Raw genomic sequence first — 23,149 nt, forward strand, 5'->3', positions numbered from 1 at the left:
TGAAATGAAAATAATACATAATTCAAATAAATTACTTGTGCAACCTCTTTCGTCACTTCCATCACTGCACTGGTTCCAATGGTCACATCTCTGAGCCATTGGGATGCAGTGACCATTATCACAGAAAAAATCTCCATTGTTGCAGCGGGCTTTAGGATTCCCAGGTTCCAAAAGTTGTTACCAAGCACGCATAACAAATGCAAGCACCAATCGAAGTAAGGGTGATAACGCATGCGACCGCCGGCAACAATTTTGTAATTTGTTCCGTTCCATTTTCGTTAATACATTATCGTGCATTTTTGAAGCATTTGGACCCGCAATGTTGAGGAAGCAAAAAAGTAAGGTAAATTCCATATCCATATGGTTAAACAGGTTAATATGAAGCCAAAAGCATTACAAGAGGTATGATGTAACAAGCATAGCATTAGCATAGGTCAAGCTAATTCAAGCTCAAACTTGCCTCTAGTTATACCTCTGTGTAGTTTCAGTAGGTTAGTTAAGGACAAACAAATTGTTAATACACTCATTAATTTTGTACAGTTAATCCTCGCTTGATTTAAATTCCTCTCGTAAACGGTGAAATTGTTTAAACTATTTGTTTTTGTTAATTCCGATTACAATTTATTATGCAAATACGTTTTCAACTAAGAGCCTGAATTCCTTTTTAGTTATAATAAAATATAATTTGAGATACTATTTACTAAAAAAGTATTATTTTTTAATTATCATTGAGTCAAAAATACAAATTACGTAATTGTCCTAATGATATCGGGGTTGTTTTTAACTCAGACTTCGACGCTGTCGTGCTATCTTGTCGTTTGTAGCTTTTTGACGCACTTACACCAAATTTCTGAGTGTGTCAAGTTAGTACGACAAGATTGAAACTTTTTTTCATATGAAGGGTGACAACAATGCACGGAGTTTTTTCGGTTTTTATTGATTTTCTCAGGATTGAAATCGAAGTTTGAGGATCTATAAAGGGCAAAAGGTGAAGCATTTTGAGCCGCACAAAATGGCGTTCTTAACTCATTTTTACCCAAAATGCACGTGCGACAAATTAGCACGACGGCGATGACTTAAAAGAGAGAATTGTCAGTCAAAAAGTCCTTGAAATTAAAGGCAAGTTCAATATGCCTTGAAGTGGTCAGTTATAATTAAAAATGAACAAATGCACGGAATCAGGTTGGTTATTTGCTTGTGCATTATTATTGAAAGTAGCGTCCATCCGTTTTTTTCGGTGTGCCTGTGTTGGAAAATTTCGTATCTCATTTTTTATGGAAAGTGCTTTTTCTACTTATTACTACTCGGACGCATACATCAGAGACACCACAAACACTGCGATTTGCAAATGCATATTGGACACCAAAGCCCACTTACCGCAACCCTTTTCGTCAGAACCGTCCAGGCAGTCTATTTGTCTATCGCATCGCTTTTCAATCCCTATACAATATCCGTCGCTGATGCAACTAAATTCATGTCGACCACATTGTTCGCCTAAAAGTAACGTTATTTTTACGAAGACATGGGAGAATTAAATTTTCTTTTATAGAATTCGCTTTATAGGTTTTACAAATAAATGAAACATCATTATGGCGACTCCAGGTTTATTTTTTCAAATTATATATCAATACTACAAGTCTGCTACTGATAACGTTGTGTTCTGATGACTCCAATTGCCTAAAATTTCGTCAATACAAGTAAAGGGTTGATTGACATATTTCAGATAAGCCGATATTTGACAATTAAATTATGGTAAGCCTGGTGTTGACGAATCGCTCATTCATGTTGATGGACATGTTTGAGGAATCAAGCCGTACTTAAGCAGCTGTATTAAAAAATTAACCCTTTTGGTCCATCCTCATAGTTTTTTTTATGTTTGCTTATCGAATTCTACCCGTGTGATTTAATCGGACCGCTCTCTGAACTCACAACCCAGATGTCGCTGGTTTGAATCCCACGTCGGGCGCCTTAGAAATTTTAAGTGTCAATATTACGGCGCCATCGCTCCGTAAAATACTCTCGTACAGTAATGAGGAGCCTTGCAGATAAAAGGTAGACACTAGTGGCAATAGTGGTCGACAGCTGTAAAGTCAACTTCGTTAATGAATTTAAAACAATTGTAATTTATGTTGAAATATATGGTTACTCCAGAGCACCACAACTTTGAACATTAAATTCTCCGAACTGGGACCACTTTCCATGGTGCTTCAAGTTGTAGGTATTCACGTAGAATGTATAACATCTTCACAATTTTCACCGAATTTGGTTAAACTCAAGCCAAAAAAAAAAACATTATGGTAATATTCATCAGGAAATGGTGACGGATTTTGTGTAAAAATAAAAAAATTTACCTCAGAAAATGATGAATTTTCATCAGTTTTTGATGAATATTCATCAGGTTCACATTTTACCACATTTTTTATGTAATATTACTCAAAAATGAGGTAATATTTAACCTACGAAATTTTCAACATTCCAAAATTCAACGTTTTTTTCTGTGTATGTAAACAGAAATGGGAAAATTTTCAGGAATTAAAAAAAACATCAAAATCCAAAATCAAAACATCGTCTGTGGTGTGCTTTCTTGTGACAACGACCATCAAAAACTTTTCGAGAAAATCAATTTTTAAAATTTGATGGTAAATATTTTCAAAACTATCAATAATGGAGTCAAACTTTTTTAAACAATCGGTTCGTATATTATCGCTAAACAAACGCTCAAAGTTTCAACTAATTTGGTTACACCAGTTTGAAGATACAGTAAATTATGTAAACAAAATCTGAAGAGCACATTTCACAAGTGTGCTTTGAAAGTAAAATTGTACTACGTGTCACTAGTGTGCACAGAATTCCCATACAAACTAAAATAAGCTCAAATCAATAATGGTTTAAACCGTATGTTTTCATAAACAAAAGATGAAATTTCTTTTAAAAAATATGTATCAACACAAATTTTACACATTTTCCAACAACATGTATGACGTATCACACGTGTGCACGATCATTTTGATGATAAATTGGTCTATGCCTCAAGTGTGTTTTGCGGTTTCCGGGAAACGGAAGTGAATTGCAAAAATCGGATTAAAGCATCTTGTAGTGTTTGTTAAGTTTAGCAAAACCTCATCATTAATTCATTTTTGTTATGACAATGATTCGTTATGCATACAACAGACGACATGTTGAAACAAAAATCGTTTGATATCGTTTGAATTTCCCAAAAATGTAATCATTTTGGTTTAATTTTGAACCTTGAACACTTTTTGAGCCTTTGGAACATTATTGTGAGTTGGAACCGTTTGTCAGTTTTTCGGTCTTCTTCATTTGGTGCACACGAGCACCATCTGGGCATGTGAGCAACTGAATGTATAAGGAGTTTTTTTTAATTTCAGGAAAACCTTATTTTTATCAAAACAAAGGTATATAAATGACTATTCGATAATAAGGCAAAATAATGCTATCGAACCGACGGTTCAACTATTTAACTTATTTTAAAAGAAAGCTTGTGTTGGTGAGTTTGAAGGAGCCAATCAATTTATATGCTAAACTTTTGAAACATTGTCTTGGAAAAATTGCACCTTCTTCAACCTGTTGCTCTATTTGATGTTTGTGGATCAAAGTAAAGTATTTCCTATATTATTTTACCTAAATTTAACCATTTACTATTTTTACGCTAAGCAAACAGTTCTTGGCGTTAGAGGGATTGAACATTTGAAAAAAAAAAACAGATTTTAAGTCGTAAATATGGTCCCACCCGTGTGGATCAATCACACCGGACACTGGACTCACAATCCAGAGGTTGCTGGTTTGAGTCCTGCGTCGGGCGCTCTAAAATTCTAAGTGTGAATATGAGTATCCGGTGCCGTCGCTCCGTGCCGTACTAAAATACTTAGGAGCTCAGGGCGGAAAAGTCCTTGTAGTGGTTTGGTTTGGATGGAAAAAATACTTACTGCTCAATTCTCTGTTTTTGTGAACATCAAACATAATACAATATTTGAACTAATACCAATGTTTGTTTAGCAAAAAGACTAGTTTAAATTGCAACTTCTAGCTATTGAACTAACTAAGACTAACTAAACGAGTGAATCATGACTACCGAGGGGGTCATACAATAAACAGCTAAAATAGCAAACATGCAACCTCATGCAATATATTCTGTTCCACAGCTTACTGGCACAGTTACGCTCGTCGGAGATGTCGTCGGGACAATCAATGTTCCCGTCGCACTTTTGCTCCAAGGGTATGCACTGTCCATAGTCACACTGCCAGGTATTTCTGGGACATGCTTTTTCGATGTTAGCAGAATGGGTTGGGTGGCGTATTAGTTAGTCAGACAGAATGGGAATACACCGAAAAAGTATCGTTAAAAATAAAATTCTTTCAGTCCAGTACGTTGGGGGCGTGTTAGTTGGGGAAACCTACGACATTCTTCTTCGTCGGCCCGGTCCCTAGGACAGTCTACTTTTCCGTCGCACCGGCCAATTATCGATATGCACGTGCGATCGTTGCAAGTAAACTTTCCTAGTGGACAAAACTTTAGTTGTGTGCTCTTTCCTTGTGGGCAATTCCAGGTCCGTGAATGAAAGCGTGTACAAAATTTACCAGGGTTAATGAAACAAATGAATCCAATAGCCAAAAGTTAACTACACTTTTTGAAGTTCATTCCAAATTTCACTTTTTATTAAAAAAAATCTAATTTGAAAAAAAAAAAACAAACTAGAGGAATAGCATCTAACTCGGTCTTGCCTCTAATGTTGCCATATCTACACTTTGACATTCAATTACAGCTCATAAAAAGCGTTTTCAACTGAAATCGAGTGATTAATAGCTCAATAGGAAGTGAGCAAGCAAGTTTCTATCAACGGTTGTACAAAATAACTTGTTTAAATAGTTAAAATCAGCAAATTCGATGGAGTTAGGATCGATTGCGTAACCTTTCCCTGGTTGAAAGCTTTAAATTTGCTCAATTTTTCCGTTTTTTTGAGTGAAATTTGAAATGATCTCGTGTTTGGTGGTTTTAAATTTTGAATAATTATGCTATTATACCTTCTGTTATACAATCCTCATCTTCACCATCCGAGCAGTGTTTGCTTCCATCACATACATTGTTATTTGGTATGCAACGGCCATCGTTGCACTGGAATTCATCTTCCAAACATTTATGTGGATTTGCTTTAGTCATGCAATGAATTGAAAGTCCAATTAGAATAAGGTGGAAATTTTGATTTTGGCAATGAGTCGATGAATAAAGTGAAACACAACTTTTATATTACATATACATATGACGTATAACAGTTTCCAATGGAATGAACATCTTCCCAAACCAACTTACCTGGACAGTTTTCCTCATCTTCGCCATGCTCACAATCAAGTACGCCATCACACTTCTGTTCAGAGGGAATACAGCTTCCGTCAGGGCAGGAGAACTCATCGTGTAAGCAATCTGCGAATACAAACCAAACATACGGAGAATCAGGTTAAATCTGGTCTAGAATGTCTTGCAGCTTTGCTCTTAAGAATGTGACAAAAGGGATTTCCATACATTTGGACTTGAGTTTGGGTGGGATTATCGGAATTTTGGGCATTTTTTTCTGGTGCACAATAGTCGTGAAGCCATCCTGATAAAATAACAAGACGTGTGAATTTTGAATAACAACGAGCAAGTTTACCAAGGGATGAAGCTCGACAGCATCCCGCGGTCATAACTTTATTGGCTTATATAATTTGTTGGTTTGGTTTTTGCTGTTTGTTTTGTCTATATGTTTGATGGATTTAGCCTAGTACCGGCAAAAGTAGACGTTGTGGTAAGAATGTCGGTTATTTTAGGATGGTAGGGCTTCGCTTTTAATGTCTTCATACTTCGATGTGTCGGAATGACTCTTGAGGTCTCTGTAACTTTCCCTTTGTTACAACCCGCTCAGTCGCACAAAACCCCCCAAGAACACCCAGGGTCGGCTCACTCAGTTAATCTTCATTTGAAAGCAAAGAGGGAAAAGACCACTTCTACGTTTTCATGGCACGTTTATTTGAGAATCTGCCCTAACAACCTACTCCCTACGCTACCTAACCGGACTTACTTGTGTGGTGTCAGTGTATGGGCCCGCTGATCAGCTACTCTCGGCGTCGCTCGTGGACATCGGGATCTGGTGCGTTCCCCGACGCGTGGGTGGTCGGATCTCGAACACGCTCCGTCCCCGTCCTCGACCTGGGACTTCTCGTTGCCTGCCGTCTCCTCCTCGTGTTGCAGGACTTCCCGCGTTCCGGCGTGGAACACCGTAGTATTCGCCGAAGTCACGTTCCCGTCCGGAACCTCGTGACACGGCGTCTCTCGTACTCGCTTCCGTACCCGTAGTAGACGATCCGGGACGTTCGAAGGACCGTGCGTGGTTGTCGTGCACGTCCAGGCACACTCCGGTGCGGTTCGTGGCGGTGGCTATTTGTAACGGAGCCCACCGATGCTTAGCTCGTGGCTAGCAGGAACACTTGCCAAGGGGCAATCCAGGGTAATTAACGTGCTGGTCGAACACTAGAACTCGCGGGACTTGGCCAGGTTACGGATGGCCGTACGATCGCAATCCCTCAGCCGTAGACGGTGGCTTTCGGGACTTCCTCGACCTCGTGGGAGGTTCTTAAATCGCGGTTCTACTCACTGGTGTTAGATCTTCGTGAGCGTGTGGACTCCTTCCTGGTGCTCAAGCAAGTGAACGAGTCGATCCCGTCCAGACTCCGAAGAGCCCTCGAAGATCACGCAGAAGTCGAGGTTGCGTTCATCTCTGCGTTTCGTGGGTGTTGATAAGAGTAGCCAAGTTGTCGCTACTGAAAACAATGCCTAATGTGATGTGTGATGCAAATCTCTTGTGCCATTCTATTACTTTTTCTAGCTATTTAAATTCAAAACGACTGTTGTTTGACGAATTGGTGCAGATTTATTATATTTGCAAATGTTGCGCTTATTTTGCGTTTCTTGGTTGAAAATCTACCCTAACTCTAGCTTTTCTAAGTGGTCTACCTCTTGAAATGACCCGAGTGTTCAGGGAAGGTTCATGAGACGATGTGGGCAAACCAAGGTGGTTGGTCACACTACCGCACCGCTCGGGGAAAAAAAATATTGTTAGATATTTTTTTTTTGTTTTTTGAATAAGATCAGAATCAAACAAAATGCCGCAACTGTACCCTTACAATCAATCCGTTCAAACTGTGCATAAGTGAAGAAACGAAATGATCTTCGACTGAAATATTATACTCGCATCAAAAGATGGGAAACAATCATTAACAAACAATAAACATCAAACAATAAATTACACATTAAAATTACAAAAAATATGAATTCTTACTGTATTCCGGAATACTTCTACAAATTTAAATTTTCATTAATTAAGCGCGCGGATTCGTTTTGGGTGGTATTATGTTGCACTTGTGAGCACTAACTATAGTGACACTGCAAACTATGGCCTTAGTTTTTCAATTCATATCGCGAAATTTACTTTTGTTGCGTATTTGATTCGATCCAGTTTAAGAAAACGAACAATTTTTGCGCAGATACGAAGTCGAAATGTATCGATTTTTACTTTAAAAGATTGGCCAAGATCAGTTAAATAGGGTTGACTTCGTACGTGGATTCTTAAACAGAAGGGAATCAAATTTGGTGTATTTGTACTTAATTTGGTGGTGTATAAATAAGAAACAATTTAAAATTGCTCCTCCTTCAATGGATTCAACGTTCACAAGCGTCCTTGTGACGAAGTTAAAATAATACAGCATAAAAACATAAATACTGGTGCTTCAAAAGCTACCCACAAACATTTTCTGTAACAAAAACTCAGAGATAAATAAATAAATTCATTTTGTCCGCCCACAACTCGCTATTCCATGACCAAAAGAACTGTTTACGATCAAGGACAATGCGATTAAAAGACACAAAAGAAAATAAATATATCACCGAAGAGTATAAAATTTGTAAAGCTTTACTGTTTTGTTTTGGTACCCTTTAACAATAGACAAACTGACCTTCAATTATTCCATCTCCAATCGTTATCCATATTCCTCTCCTTTTCTTGCTCATCATCCCGGGATACAATTCCATGATAAGAACGGCTGGGTCGAAACAATAGCTGAAACGGTGTGAGGAACCGACTTTCTACATGCTGATAACAGAAATCGGCTCTCAACTTTCCCATCACAAATCGTTTACACCAACTTTCTATCACTTCCAGCATAAAACATGCAAAAATTTATGCTTTTAAATCGCCAGCGGAAAAGACACCAAGACTTTTCCCTGCGTCATCACCAACTTCATACGCACAAGAACCTTTCTTTGCGAGAATCACCACCGGTTCGTACACTTCTCCAAGCTTCGCGTTAAAGTGGTCGCCGGCGGAAGACTGACGGAACGTACGTTTGTACACTTTCTGCCCGACGTCAAAGGTCGGGGCGTAACGTTTGTGCCTCAAATCGTAACGTCTCTTCGTCTCTTCGTGCGCCTTTCGTAGATGGTCAACAACTCTCTGGTGAACCGATCTACTGACGATCTGCATCCGCTCCATCCTCTCTTCATCACTCAATTCCAGTAAGGGTTGGAGTCGATGCTCGGAGCCCTTGGTAACGATCTCATGCCCGAAGATCACCCTGTACGGGGTGTACTTGGTAGTCGCGTGAACGGTGTTGTTCAGCACAAATTCCACCTCGGAGATTCGCGTATCCCAAAGTCTCTGATTCTCCCTAACATAACTTCTAATCATTGCATTTATCGTCCTATTCAGTCTTTCCGTGGGGTTCGCTTGACTTCGATGTCTTGCGCTAGCCCAATGTTGTATTTCATATTTATTCAATAGTTGTTGAAATTCTTTAGATTGGAATGTTGTTGCGTTATCTGATATCAGGTACTGAGGTACAGATAAACGACGGAACCAGAACTGTTCTAGAATTTCACAAACACTACTTGCACAGATCTTCCGGACAGGGACCAACAGACAGTACTTAGAGAACACGTCCATCAGGACGAGCAGATGTGCATTGCCCTTGGCACTCCTCGGAAGAGATTGTATGTAGTCGATTGTTAGAATCTGAAATGGTTTGGTTGTAATCCGTTGATTGCCCATTTCTGGGACAACCGAAATTGTTGAATGTTTTATTCTCTTACAAGTTTCACAGTTCATTACATATTTCTTAATTTCAGCTGCCATTCGTGGCCAATAAAACCTTTCTTTAATTTTCGCAACAGTCTTTTCGTAGCCAACATGGAATGCTTCATCATGTTCTTTGACTAAAATGTCTGCTCTTTTAGAAGTCGGTACACATTGCTTCCAGTCAAACGCGTAATCTAATACATCGGACTGTGAAGAAATTAGTTTGTAAAGGATATTATTTTCTATTTTAAAGTCAATATAATTTTCAGGATCTCGTTTTATAGAAGCGTAAAGTTTAGAATACCAATCGCTACCATCGTTAATCTCCGCGATTTCTAAAGACCGGGAGAGAGCGTCTGGAACAACGTTTTCTTTTCCCTTTCGGTGTTTTATGATCATATGATATTGTTGTAAGATTATGCTCCAACGTGACAACCTTGAAGAAGTCTTCCATTTAGAGCGCATAATGAATGTTAAAGCTGACGAGTCGGTCACTAGTGTAAATTTACTCCCCTCGATATAACATCGAAACTTTTCTATACACCTCAGAGCTGCTAATCCCTCCTTTTCCGCGGCGTGATAGTTAAGTTCCGCGCCTTTTAACTTTTCTGAATGATACGCTATGACCTTCTCCTCTCCGTTCTGAACTTGAGTAAGCACCCCCGCAATTGCGTGATCGCTTGCATCGGTTTGCACCGTAAAAGGTAATTTGAAATCAGGGTTTGACATTACAGGAGCGCTAATCAATTTCTCCTTAATGGTCCGGAATGCCAGATCAGCCTCAGCAGTCCACTCAACCTTTTTAGGTTTGTTTTTGAGTAGATCTGTGAGTGGCGATGTCAATTCGCTGAAATTATTGATAAATCTTCGATAATAGTTCGCCATACCGAGAAATCTGCGCAACGCACGAACAGACTTAGGGACCTCATACACAACAATCGCGTGAACGCGATCAGGATTGGGCCTAAGACCGTCTTTTGATAAAATGTAACCTAAGTAGGGCAATTCCGGGACACAAAATTTGGATTTTTGTAAATTGATTCTCAAATCAGCTTCATTCAACCTTCTAGCTAACTCTTTCAAGTGTTCAACGTGTTCTTCAAACGTGTGACTTGCGACAACTATGTCATCCAAGTACACAAATATATTTGGCTCGAGCACACCGAATCCTAACACTTTGTCCATTAATTTGCTCAAACTGGCTGGACTGTTTGCTAACCCGAACGGTAGTTTCTTAAAATGAAACAATCCACGTCCAGGTATGGAAAATGCTGTAAATGGCCTAGATTCGGGGCTAAGCGGTATTTGTAGAAAGGCTTGACTAAGATCAATGGTGGTAAGATATTTGCAAGAACCAAGTCTGCTTAAAATGCGATTTTGATGCGGAAGCGGATAAGCGTCACGCTTAGTGCGCTCATTCAGCTTTCTCGCGTCGAGACAGAGGCGTACAGCATCGCTGTCTCTTTTTGAAACAGGTACTACTGGTTGAGACCATTCTGAAGTAGACGGTTCTACAATATCATCCCTAATCATATTATCTAAAGCAATTCCTATTTTTCGTTGAACTTCGGGACTCCATGGGTATGGGTTTTGTCTAATTGGTGGTTTGTCACGGTATTCGTCACTAAGTTCAATAGTGTGAGTTAACAACTTCGTACAGCCGATATCACCAGGCTTTGGTACCAGAAATAAAGATTTAATTTGTTCTAACTTGGCTTGTTGTTTGGGAGTCAACAGAACTTCATCATCGATCTGCTCCTCAGAGTCATCAATTGTTTCGATAAACGACTCTCGGAGAGAAGGATAGATACCGAATTGATCCCAAAACGACATTCCAAGATAGCACTGTCGCTTGAGAGAGGGCGCGACTACAAAAGAGACGATCTTTGTAGTTCCGTTAAAAGAAACTGGAATATCAATCTCTCCTGCAACTTCTACTGGATGTCCTTCGGCAGTAATCAAAGACATGTCGGACGGTGAACAGTTCAAATTCAAATTCGTGACGAGTTTATGTGAATTTTTCCCTAAAATGTTTCTATTTGCCCCGCTGTCTAAAAGTGCAGTTATTTGGATTCCTAGCAAGTCGATTCGCACAAATGGCCTGTTATCACCATGCGGGTGGAGAAAGATTGTGTTGACCTCCCCATCATCGTTAGATTCAGCCTCCACGTGCGCGTAACCGAGCTGCGTAAGAATACTTTTGGTGGAATTTTCTTCAAGAGGGCTTTCAGGTAATTCCTTTCGACTACTCTGCCTCATTGAGCAGCCTTCTCTGAGTTTTTTGTTGGACAAAACGGACAATCACATTTTAAAAAACCAGGAAAACCACACTCTTCACAAAATATTTGCTTTTCCTGTTTACATTGATAAAAGTTGTGCCCAAAATTATGGCAATTAAAACAAGTACCTTTACGTAACGGGACATACGACTTTAAAATCTTTTCCAAAGTATTTAGATTTGTACTAGGCCCTGGATTTTGATCATCAGGTTGACTAGTTTTTGCAATGGCTTCCGCTCGGGCTCTTTTTGCAACGAATTTTCAGGTTTAGTTGGTGGATTCTGCTTATTCTGACCATTTCTGTAATTTGGATTTGGACGATTCGTGTTTCTAAACTCTCTCGAGAAATTCTCTCCTTATTCCACGGACGATTATTGTTTTGATTATTTCCAGCATTGTTCGGGTTTGGGTTTCTTCTCTCTGTTTTGATTTCGTTTATCTGCCTATCATTTGTTCGTGTTCCTCGGGGACCTTCTTTCTCACCCTTAGTGTACCATTGCCAGTTGATGGCGTCAAAGTTTTTCCCAAATTCCTTCATCGCGGGAAGAGTTTTAACGTTTGCAGCTAGCATAGCGCTTTTGTACTCGCTTCGAGCATTACGAAAAATAATTTTAAACTTTCTGTCCTCCTCCATCGGACTAGACAAATTTCTAAAGAGTCGAATCATATCAAAATAATAATCTTGAAACTTTTCCCTTGCAGCTTGCTTACGCAAATGCAACTGCCGTTCATAAAAATAATCAAGATCAGGTGGAAGAAATTCTAGTTTCAACTCACTGACAACATTTTCCCAAGTTTCTAACTCATTATTTGCATTAATCTCCATAAACCATGACCTAGCTTTCCCTTCAAACAAGTGATGAGCTGAATTGTACAATTCTTGTTTGTTAAAACCTTCGGATCTTGCATTAAATTCTACTTCTTTCAAAAAATCGTGCAGGCGACGACCTCCATCAGAGCCATCGTACCTAATTTTCCACTTGTGCACAGGGAACCGTTTTCCAGTCACTTCTCCTCCCGATCCCTTATGGCTTGAGGAACTCGGTTTTGGTTGTTTATGAAAATTTTTATTATCTTTGACATTTCCATTTGAATTGTTGTTACTGTGTTCACCTGAATTTTCATCTTTGACCAGCCAATTTAAAAATCTTCGTAACTAAATTTTGGTTTTGATGGACCTTCCAACTTAGGTTTATTCTGATTGTTAAATTGGGTGCTATTTTTCATGACATCATCTGGTTTGGAATTTTCAATTTCTAATTTGTGTATTCTCTCTAATAATTGATCCACAATAGTTCTAAGCTCAGCGTTAATTTTTCGCAACTTATTTAATTCGCTTTGTTGCTCATTCCTTTTTTCCGCATCTCCCTCTTCTTCGATGTTTCCTTCCTCTTCTTCATCATATTTTTCCTTTTCTTCTTCTTCCTCTACTTCTTCCTGTTCAGTTCCCACTCCCGAATATATTGAATTTGATTTGGACGGAATAGGGGTTACGTTACCATTGTTCTGAGTAGTGATCTCAGTTGGGGTCTTATCTTTGTCGAGTTCATCTCGCGCTTGGCGTATGCTAGAATTGATAATTTCTGCTTCTGCCGCTCGTATCTCCTCAAACGGTGAAGTCGGTGAAAAATAATTTCTTAATAGTTTAGCGCAAACTCCTACCATTTCCTTAATCGTATTAATATCAGCGTCCTCGGTAGTGTGAACTTTAGCTCGAAGCATGCGGATAAATAAATGAAGTAATCGTGTTTTGAATTTTTGATCTGGGACACTTTTAGCTGTTCTGTTTTCTAAAATATTTTTGATCTCCTGAATTTTATTATCACATAATTCCAGTTCATCGATCAATAAATCCCATCCTTTTTCGTACTCAAATGTTAAGACTTTGGACTCTCTTTCTTCTTTTAATTGTCCTCTTAATCTTCTCTCTAAAGCTGATCGAGACTCCGAACCAAACTCAATATTGCGAATGGTCAGCTCGTTGTTCAGCTCGTCTTCCAACAAATGAGCAGTGTTCATATCAAAATATTGACGAATAAATTGATCCATTTTGGATAGAAAAAAAAACACACTTAAACAGTTTAAAATAATAAATAAAATAAATAGAATAAAATACAGCTCATGCAAAATAATTCACACCTTAAAATGTACAAATGAACACCAAATTTAATAAATTAATTGAGACAAACGATTTCACGACAAATTATAACCAATAAATATTTTACATGCGGTTTTCGATCGAATCACGCCAAAATTGCAAGTTATTGAGCGATTAATTTACTTTTGAACAATCATTGCCACCCAAATTAAGTGGTTTATAATATCAGTTGAAGAATTCACTTCAGAACTACAATTATCTACATTAAATTGAACAGTTTAAAAGCAAGTGGGTTTACCAGAAACACCGACGCCAATCCGAAGACCGATTTTGCCGATTCAAACCAGATTCTCCCCCCTCGTTAACCTCCAAAATAAAGTGAATAATTGAAATTATTAACTTTTTTTTGTTGGTCGCCAATATGTAACTTTCCCTTTGTTACAACCCGCTCAGTCGCACAAAACCCCCCAAGAACACCCAGGGTCGGCTCACTCAGTTAATCTTCATTTGAAAGCAAAGAGGGAAAAGACCACTTCTACGTTTTCATGGCACGTTTATTTGAGAATCTGCCCTAACAACCTACTCCCTACGCTACCTAACCGGACTTACTTGTGTGGTGTCAGTGTATGGGCCCGCTGATCAGCTACTCTCGGCGTCGCTCGTGGACATCGGGATCTGGTGCGTTCCCCGACGCGTGGGTGGTCGGATCTCGAACACGCTCCGTCCCCGTCCTCGACCTGGGACTTCTCGTTGCCTGCCGTCTCCTCCTCGTGTTGCAGGACTTCCCGCGTTCCGGCGTGGAACACCGTAGTATTCGCCGAAGTCACGTTCCCGTCCGGAACCTCGTGACACGGCGTCTCTCGTACTCGCTTCCGTACCCGTAGTAGACGATCCGGGACGTTCGAAGGACCGTGCGTGGTTGTCGTGCACGTCCAGGCACACTCCGGTGCGGTTCGTGGCGGTGGCTATTTGTAACGGAGCCCACCGATGCTTAGCTCGTGGCTAGCAGGAACACTTGCCAAGGGGCAATCCAGGGTAATTAACGTGCTGGTCGAACACTAGAACTCGCGGGACTTGGCCAGGTTACGGATGGCCGTACGATCGCAATCCCTCAGCCGTAGACGGTGGCTTTCGGGACTTCCTCGACCTCGTGGGAGGTTCTTAAATCGCGGTTCTACTCACTGGTGTTAGATCTTCGTGAGCGTGTGGACTCCTTCCTGGTGCTCAAGCAAGTGAACGAGTCGATCCCGTCCAGACTCCGAAGAGCCCTCGAAGATCACGCAGAAGTCGAGGTTGCGTTCATCTCTGCGTTTCGTGGGTGTTGATAAGAGTAGCCAAGTTGTCGCTACTGAAAACAATGCCTAATGTGATGTGTGATGCAAATCTCTTGTGCCATTCTATTACTTTTTCTAGCTATTTAAATTCAAAACGACTGTTGTTTGACGAATTGGTGCAGATTTATTATATTTGCAAATGTTGCGCTTATTTTGCGTTTCTTGGTTGAAAATCTACCCTAACTCTAGCTTTTCTAAGTGGTCTACCTCTTGAAATGACCCGAGTGTTCAGGGAAGGTTCATGAGACGATGTGGGCAAACCAAGGTGGTTGGTCACATCTCGTACCGTATATATGTGATATAATTGTTATAACGTGATAAGGCCGTTGCAAATATTTTTTGAAGTTCATACCCCTTGACTCTGATCAAAGGTGGTAACTTAAATTACAAGCCATGGTTTGAACATTTCAATTAAAAACGTGTTTTAAAATGCATTTTACACCAGTCCAGATGATTTGCAATGGTTACTTTTCACAAAATCTACTGTACATTGGAATACCTAAATTCTGGAGCAACATTTGAACGGGCGGTACGACATTGTTCTTACAGCCTTTCATTACAGGCGTTTAAATGGGAATTGTACAAAATTGTACTTACAGTCATCCCTCATATTCGGAACAGTTTACAGATCGGCCAATGTTCAAAAAATCATAGCAAACCGATAATTGAACTTAATGACTCGCTTTTACCTTCATTTGAAAGCTTTTCTTGCGGTTTTTCGAATGCTGTATCAAACAACTGCAAATTTTAACTTTTAGATCAAGTTTTTGGAGAAATACTTTGACTCTTGAAATCCACAAATTCGGAACACTTTTTTCTTACGGATGTAAACAAACTTTGGATTTCTCCAGGAGTACATATTTCCCGAGCAGGGGTAAATAACACGGGAATACCAAATTTTGGTATTACTTGGGCAAATAACAGTGACCAAAATGTGCCCTTGGTTGCCCAGTAATAGATGGTAAAATACCATGAAATCATACCAAAATCTTGTGTGTGTAAGGGCACAACAATACCAAACCATGTTATTCCAAGGGTAAAATAATACCTCAAAATAAAACCATTTCAATACCAAGTTGAGGTCTTCTGGATTTTTGAACATTGCTTGAATACCAAAACTTGGTATTGCCATGGTTTTATTTTTAGGTATTCCGCGCCCTTGGAAAATCATATTTTGGTATTTCTGTGGTCTTTCACATACATGATTTTGGTATGATTTCATGGTATTTTACCATCTATTACTGGGCAACTAAGAGCACATTATGGTCGCTGGTATTTGAACAAGTAATACCAAAATTTGGTATTTTCATACCATTTTTAGTGCAGCAGTTGCAGTTAGTGAAAAAACGGAAATTATTCATATGCAACAGCCAAATCTACTCACCTGATGATTCCATGTTGTTATTAGTGATATTCTTCACCACACCGAATGCATTTGTCATTGATGAACGGCCTGTGCTTGAAGTTCTTGAAGCTTCTGAAAAATAACAAGATTGAAAAATAAGTATTATTAAAATGAAACTGAATTGAAATTCACCAAAATTCATTAATCTGTCGATTGACTCGTTTTTAAAAGTACTTGGTTATCCCGACTTAGAGATATTTCAACGTTTTTGAAAAAAATATTAGTGGGTATATCACTCTAATTTTTAAAATCATCTTTAACATTTTTGGGTTTCAAGTCATTTTAGCGCAAAATTAATTAACTCGTAATTTTTTTTAACAAATTTCCCATAGTTTTAGAGAAAATTGATGGAACCTTTCAATATTCAAATAATACCAAAATGTGCCATCCTGACTTAGAAAATTTTCCACAATTTCAAGTCATTTCTGTAGGGGGTATATCAAAAGTGTTTAAAATCAAGTTTGAAATTTCCGGTTTTGAATGAAAGCATTCGCTTTGAGACATGATTTTAGCGCCAAATTAATTATTTTGTAAAAACTGGTCAAAATTTTCCCATAGTTTAAGAGGAATTTGATAAAACACTTAAATACCAAAATAATACCAAAATGTGCCATCCTGACTTAGAAAATTTTCCACAATTTCAAGTCATTTCTATAGGGGTATATCAAAATGTTTAAAATCAAGTTTGAAATTTCCGGTTTTGAATGAAAGCATTCGCTTTGAGACATGGTTTTAGCGCAAAATTAATTATTTTGTCAAAACTGGTCAAAAGTTTCCCATAGTTTCAGAGGAATTTGATAAAACACTTTAATATCAAAATAATACCGAAATGTGCCATCCTGACTTAGAAAATTTTCCACAATTTCAAGTCATTTCTGTAGGGGGTATATCGAAAATGTTTAAAATAAAGTTTGAAATTTCCGGTTTTGAATGAAAGCATTCGCTTTGAGACATGATTTTAGCGCCAAATTAATAATTTTGTAAAAACTGGTCAAAATTTTCCCATAGTTTAAGAGGAATTTGATAAAACACTTAAATACCAAAATAATACCAAAATGTGCCATCCTGACTTAGAAAATTTTCCACAATTTCAAGTCATTTATGTAGGGGGTATATCGAAAATGTTTAAAATAAAGTTTGAAATTTCCGGTTTTGAATGAAAGCATTCGCTTTGAGACATGATTTTAGCGCCAAATTAATTATTTTGTAAAAACTGGTCAAAATTTTCCCATAGTTTAAGAGGAATTTGATAAAACACTTAAATACCAAAATAATACCAAAATGTGCCATCCTGACTTAGAAAATTTTCCACAATTTCAAGTCATTTCTGTAGGGGGTATATCAAAAATGTTTAAAATCAAGTTTGAAATTTCCGGTTTTGAATGAAAGCATTCGCTTTGAGACATGGTTTTAGCGCAAAATTAATTATTTTGTCAAAACTGGTCAAAAGTTTCCCATAGTTTCAGAGGAATTTGATAAAACACTTTAATATCAAAATAATACCGAAATGTGCCATCCTGACTTAGAAAATTTTCCACAATTTCAAGTCATTTCTGTAGGGGGTATATCGAAAATGTTTCAAATAAAGTTTGAAATTTCCGGTTTTGAATGAAAGCATTCGCTTTGAGACATGATTTTAGCGCCAAATTAATTATTTTGTAAAAACTGGTCAAAATTTTCCCATAGTTTAAGAGGAATTTGATAAAACACTTAAATACCAAAATAATACCAAAATGTGCCATCCTGACTTAGAAAATTTTCCACAATTTCAAGTCATTTCTGTAGGGGGTATATCAAAAATGTTTAAAATCAAGTTTGAAATTTCCGGTGTTGAATGAAAGCATTCGCTTTGAGACATCATTATATCGCAAAATTAATTATTTTGTCAAAATTGGTCAAAATTTTCCCATGCCATTTTACTGCTCAAGATAAAATAGTCTTGAAATGAAGTTTTTTGTTCAAAAAGTACTACTTTTACTAGTGAAATAGTATGAAAATGTCCAAATAAAGGTCCTAAAAATAGTAGGGTCGCGAGAAAAGCTGCATTTGGCATGCTTTTGACAAATTATCACAAAAGTGTTCCGAATTTGTGGGTGTTCCAAATATGTGGGATGACTGTATTGATAACACCGACCAACACAATTTCTGCGCAGGCTCAACTCGAGGGGAAGCATGAAGTTTGAGGTCCTCAGAAACACGTGCACTTTGAATTAATCAAAAATATGTAGACAGGGCCGAATGGTTTTCTCCAAAGTTTGTATGGAGAATTAGAGCTGTTCGCTACTCCCTGTGTGGATCAATCGGACCGCGCACTGGACTCTCAATCCAGAGGTCACCGGTTCGAATACCGAGGCGGACGCAAAAAATTCTAAGCGTAAATTTAGGTTTTCGGTGCCCTCTCCCCGTGCCATACCTTCACACTAAGGAGACCCGGGAGGCAGGGTCTTGTTGCAAAAAGAACGATACACGCCTGTGGATCCGTTGACGAAACCACAAGGTTTAATAGGGCCACATTATAAGGTGTTACGTCGATTCCGTTTTTTCCGCTACTCCCACATATTGCATGCAATTTTTGGTTGTATGTAACAGTGACGAACCGCCCTAATTCTCCATACAAACCCTGGGAGAAAAACCATTCGGCCCTGTCCAAATATTTTTGAAAAATTCAAAGTGCACGTGTTTCTGGGTACCTCAAACTTCATGCTGCTCTCGAGTTGAGCCAGCTCAGTATTTTTTGTAAATTTTTGTTGGTCTGTGTTATCCAGTTTCAAATCGTTCTTCAAGAAAATCAATTTCAAACATTTTTTAAATATAAAAAAATCTGTTCCAATTGATTAAAATCAATATCTAGTTATAAATTATGTGACATCATTGAATAAAAAATCTTATCGGAAAATCATTTCGGGCGTCATTAAATATTTTTAGAAAACTTAACCGTAAATTTCTGGCGTAAATCGCTATTTCTACAACGTGTGACGTCATTTGAATAGCCCTACAAATCTAGTTGGAGTTTCATGACGTCAATAAATAATTTTAGAATGATTTGAGAATAATTTGAGAATTTATGCCGCCATCTAGTAGTCATACGCTAAAACTAAATTATGTGACGTCATTTGAAAAAGCCGTACAAATCTTGTTGGAGTACTATTACGTGACGTAATAATCTTATTGAATATTATGTCATGACATCATTGAAACATTGCTGTCGCCATTTTGAAGTTGAACGCTATAACTTATTCGTGTGATTTTTCTTTTACATAGACGTAATCATTTTCATTTCTGGCGCCGTGTGAAGTCATTTTACAATGACTTTAGAATCTTATTGTAAAATTATGTCGTAACGTCACTGAAATTTGTATTTCTCGCGCCATCTTGCTCTTGCATTACATGCCATACCTAATTCGAGTGACGTTTTGTTTTACAAAGATGTAACAATCTTATTGGAATATTATGTGATGACGTCACTGAAAATTTAATTTCTGGCGCCATCTTGCAGTTAAACGCCATAACTTAATCGTGTGACGTTTTATTGGCACATACTTAATAATCCTATTGGATTATTATGTCGTGAAGATACTGAATAATTCTTTAAACATAATTTACCTAGTGCCATCTTGTAGTCAATCGCCATAACATTAATTTTTAAATTTCATTACAGGATCGTTTGAAATTGGTTTGTATGGAAACTTGAGAAAAAATATTGCATTTACAGACAAAAATGTCACAAGCCAAAACTTGATTTCTTACCAGTGTGCGGACAATTTTCTCTGTTTCGGCTATAATTAAAACATTTACGAAAATTGTGGGTTGGTTAAGCTTTTAAGCAGAATGCATTACTATGAATACAACACACTGACAAAGTCTGCAAGTAGTAGACGAAATACATATCTGTCAAGATATTAAAATATATAGCGGAATTAAAAGAAACAACTCGTCTCTTTTGTATTCATATAAACGCAAAACTTTAAACTTTTTGCATGAGTTTGCTGCTTAAGCTACACAGTACAAAACAAATGTAATTACGTCTAATATGATGCACATATCTGGAGCGTAAAAAAGACGTAAAAATTACATTAAATTGTCAGTTACACGATACATTAATTGTGCCGTTATAGTGTAATTTACGCGTACCGGATGTTTGTGTGTTTGTTCCAAATAGAGGGTGACGAGCGGGAATTCTCGGGATAAAATTCCCGGGAAATCGACCATTTTGGACCTCTCAATTCCGGGAAATTCGGTCGAGACTCCCGGGAAATTTTATACTTATTTTATCGAAGCAAAATTATATAAACTAATCAGAAAATTATTTGAAAAATGCTCAATTCTTGGAAGTTTAATGTTCTATGTCCAAGTTCGATTAAACCAATGCTTCTTTGACCTTCTTATTCAGAAAGTCTAAAATTTAACTTGTCACAAATTCCAATATCTATAATTGAGAGAAGCCAAAAGCAATTGGACCCCAAAATTTATCTTGAAGTATATTTAGCAGTTACACCTCAGAAACGAAATCTAAAGTTTTTTAAATTATTTTTATTTATTATTTCTATAAGAGGGAAAAGCTTTTTCAAAATAAATTCAATTTCCATATCCTCTCTCGAGCATAGCAATCATCCCTAGGGCAATTTCGCTGTATCAAGGTAATTTCCTTTTGATGTCAATAAGTCATTTTGCGTTTAACGTTAATCTCAATATTCAATTATATTTTGGAAAACAATTTTGAACATTCGGGTTTCCTTATAACTGTAAATATTTCTTCAATTAATTGACCTTAAACAGGCAAAAAACAAGTTTAAATTGTTTTTTTTAATTCGTTGTTTATCATATTGCAAATATCTCGATTCTGGGAAATTATATATTAGCTTCTTTTTACATCACAAAAATTTTGCAACAAGCCTGTGAAACTTTTGAAAAATCACTCAGTGCAAATAACGATTCGTTAACATTTTAAATTACAATTTTGAGTCCCAAAAATCACAAGAAACGATCTTGTATTTGCAGGTTCAGAAAAAAATCAAGAGGTAGATATAGTTCCTCATATAAAGAGGATACTGAATTTAACGTTTCATAGAATAAGTATGAGTTAAATGTAACTTAATTGATTGACAAGAAATTATTGCCACTATTGGCGAGCAAAAAAAAACTCCCGTAATTGGTAATTGGTGAAAACTCCATTAATTGGTGAACACAAACCATTAGAACTAAATGGCTGGATTTGATTTTGCTCAGCCACTGGTTTCAGCGAACAATTTCCGCCGCTGAAAAAGGTCACTTGTCCGGTTCCGGCAGCTTAAAATACTTGCAATTCTCCAAACTACCTCCTCCTGTAATATGAAAGGTAGTATGTTTTCAAAAAAGAATTATGGAATTACCATTAATTACTGGTATTATCGGGAATTACCAGTATTATTTTGGAATTACTAAGTAATTATTAGTATTACTTGCTAAAACTCCAAGTAATTCCGGACATGACTCACGTGTGCATTTTTCAAGATTGTCTGCATTTTTGGGATCTCGTGCATTTTTCGGGATTGTCTGCATTTTTGGGATCGTGTGTATTCTTGGGATTGTGTGCAATTTTCAGTTCCTTTTGCCTTTTTGGAAAGGATCTGTCCTTTCCTTTTCCTTCTTCCAACTCCCCAAAGTTTGGTTTATAGTAAGTGGTTTAAAAAAACTTGTATTGTTATAAGTTAGTTAGTTGTTAGTTGCATTGAGCAACTCTCCTATGGATAAGTATTGTTTAAATCAGTGATTCTCAACCTTTGCGATCCATTCCCCTTGACTGATTTGCAAGAACTTCATTCTCCCCCCCCCCCCCTTATTTTTAATTTACTGGTATCTATGCACAAACATAATTATTTTTTCTAGGTTTGCAAAAAGATTACAGTTTTCATAACAAAAAAAACTATAGAAGGTATTTGAAAACGTTTTATTTTAATTAAAAAAATGAAAAGCCACTATTCTGAGCTTCTTTTCGTTTAAATTACAATAAAAAAATACAACTATAAAATATGTACAAATATTAAACAAAATTAATAATTATCTGCGGCAAAAGACAGATTACTCTTAAAAATGTAAAGAATTCAAACAAACTTAAATAATATTTAAAAAACTTTTTGTCAACTGCCAATTATTTAACAAAACATTCTTGTTAAAAAGTGTACAAAAATCTCACAGAAACCAGCAAATCTGTCCCAAAAAAATCTGCTTGAGTCCAAAAATACAAATACCTCAGAAATATTTAAAAAATCATTTTATTGTTTCAAGAAATGTCAAAATTCACAGAAATTGAAACTTTAATAAATATTTTTGGGAAAAACAAATGTTGTTATTACTAATAAAAACTGAAAGTTGCAAAGAATGATTCAAATAATGATTCAAGACATTGAATTTCTATTGAACCCTCATTCCCCCTAGAATGGCTAAATTCATTTCAGGGGGAATTCCTCACCGGTTGAGAAACACTGGTTTAAATCAATTGATAGTTGCTTCATAGAATGACCATCATATCAAATTATCTAGCTTGAATTTTAATGGCTTATTTAGTTGCACCATTACTTCAATTTTAACTTGCATAAACATAGCTTCATATATATGATATATACTCAGTGAAATTTTCAGCAAATATCAGCAAAATCAAACGAGAAAAATACTTTGCTGATTTGGCGATGGCCCTTTTCATGTAGGCAATCGACTATTTAAATTCGACTTAAATGGGGTCACAGAACTCGAATTTGCAAGAGTTTAAAAAAACTAACTTGATCCATCTATGTGGTTGATTCTTCCTCACTCTTTATCTATAATAGATAATATCGACGTCGTCGTGCTATCTTGTCGCACCCGCCATTTTGACGTTCCGAGAAAAACGCGTTTTAATGTTTGACCTTGAATATTCAAAAACGAAAGCACGCAAT

The 23,149-nt window shown here is 37.3% G+C and overlaps 1 protein-coding gene across 1 annotated transcript in view; it reads right to left on the reverse strand.

Moving 5' to 3' along the window:
- The window catches only part of LOC6041871 (basement membrane-specific heparan sulfate proteoglycan core protein), a 182,808-nt gene that overhangs the window by 52,857 nt on the left and 106,802 nt on the right, over positions 1-23,149 (reverse strand). Inside the window, 6 exon segments of the mRNA XM_038260900.1 lie at positions 36-149; positions 1,378-1,494; positions 4,169-4,282; positions 4,420-4,551; positions 5,044-5,169; positions 5,330-5,440. Coding sequence (XP_038116828.1) covers positions 36-149; positions 1,378-1,494; positions 4,169-4,282; positions 4,420-4,551; positions 5,044-5,169; positions 5,330-5,440 — 714 coding nt within the window.

The sequence above is a fragment of the Culex quinquefasciatus genome, chromosome 3, assembly GCF_015732765.1.
Source record: "Culex quinquefasciatus strain JHB chromosome 3, VPISU_Cqui_1.0_pri_paternal, whole genome shotgun sequence".
NCBI lineage: Eukaryota > Metazoa > Arthropoda > Insecta > Diptera > Culicidae > Culex > Culex quinquefasciatus.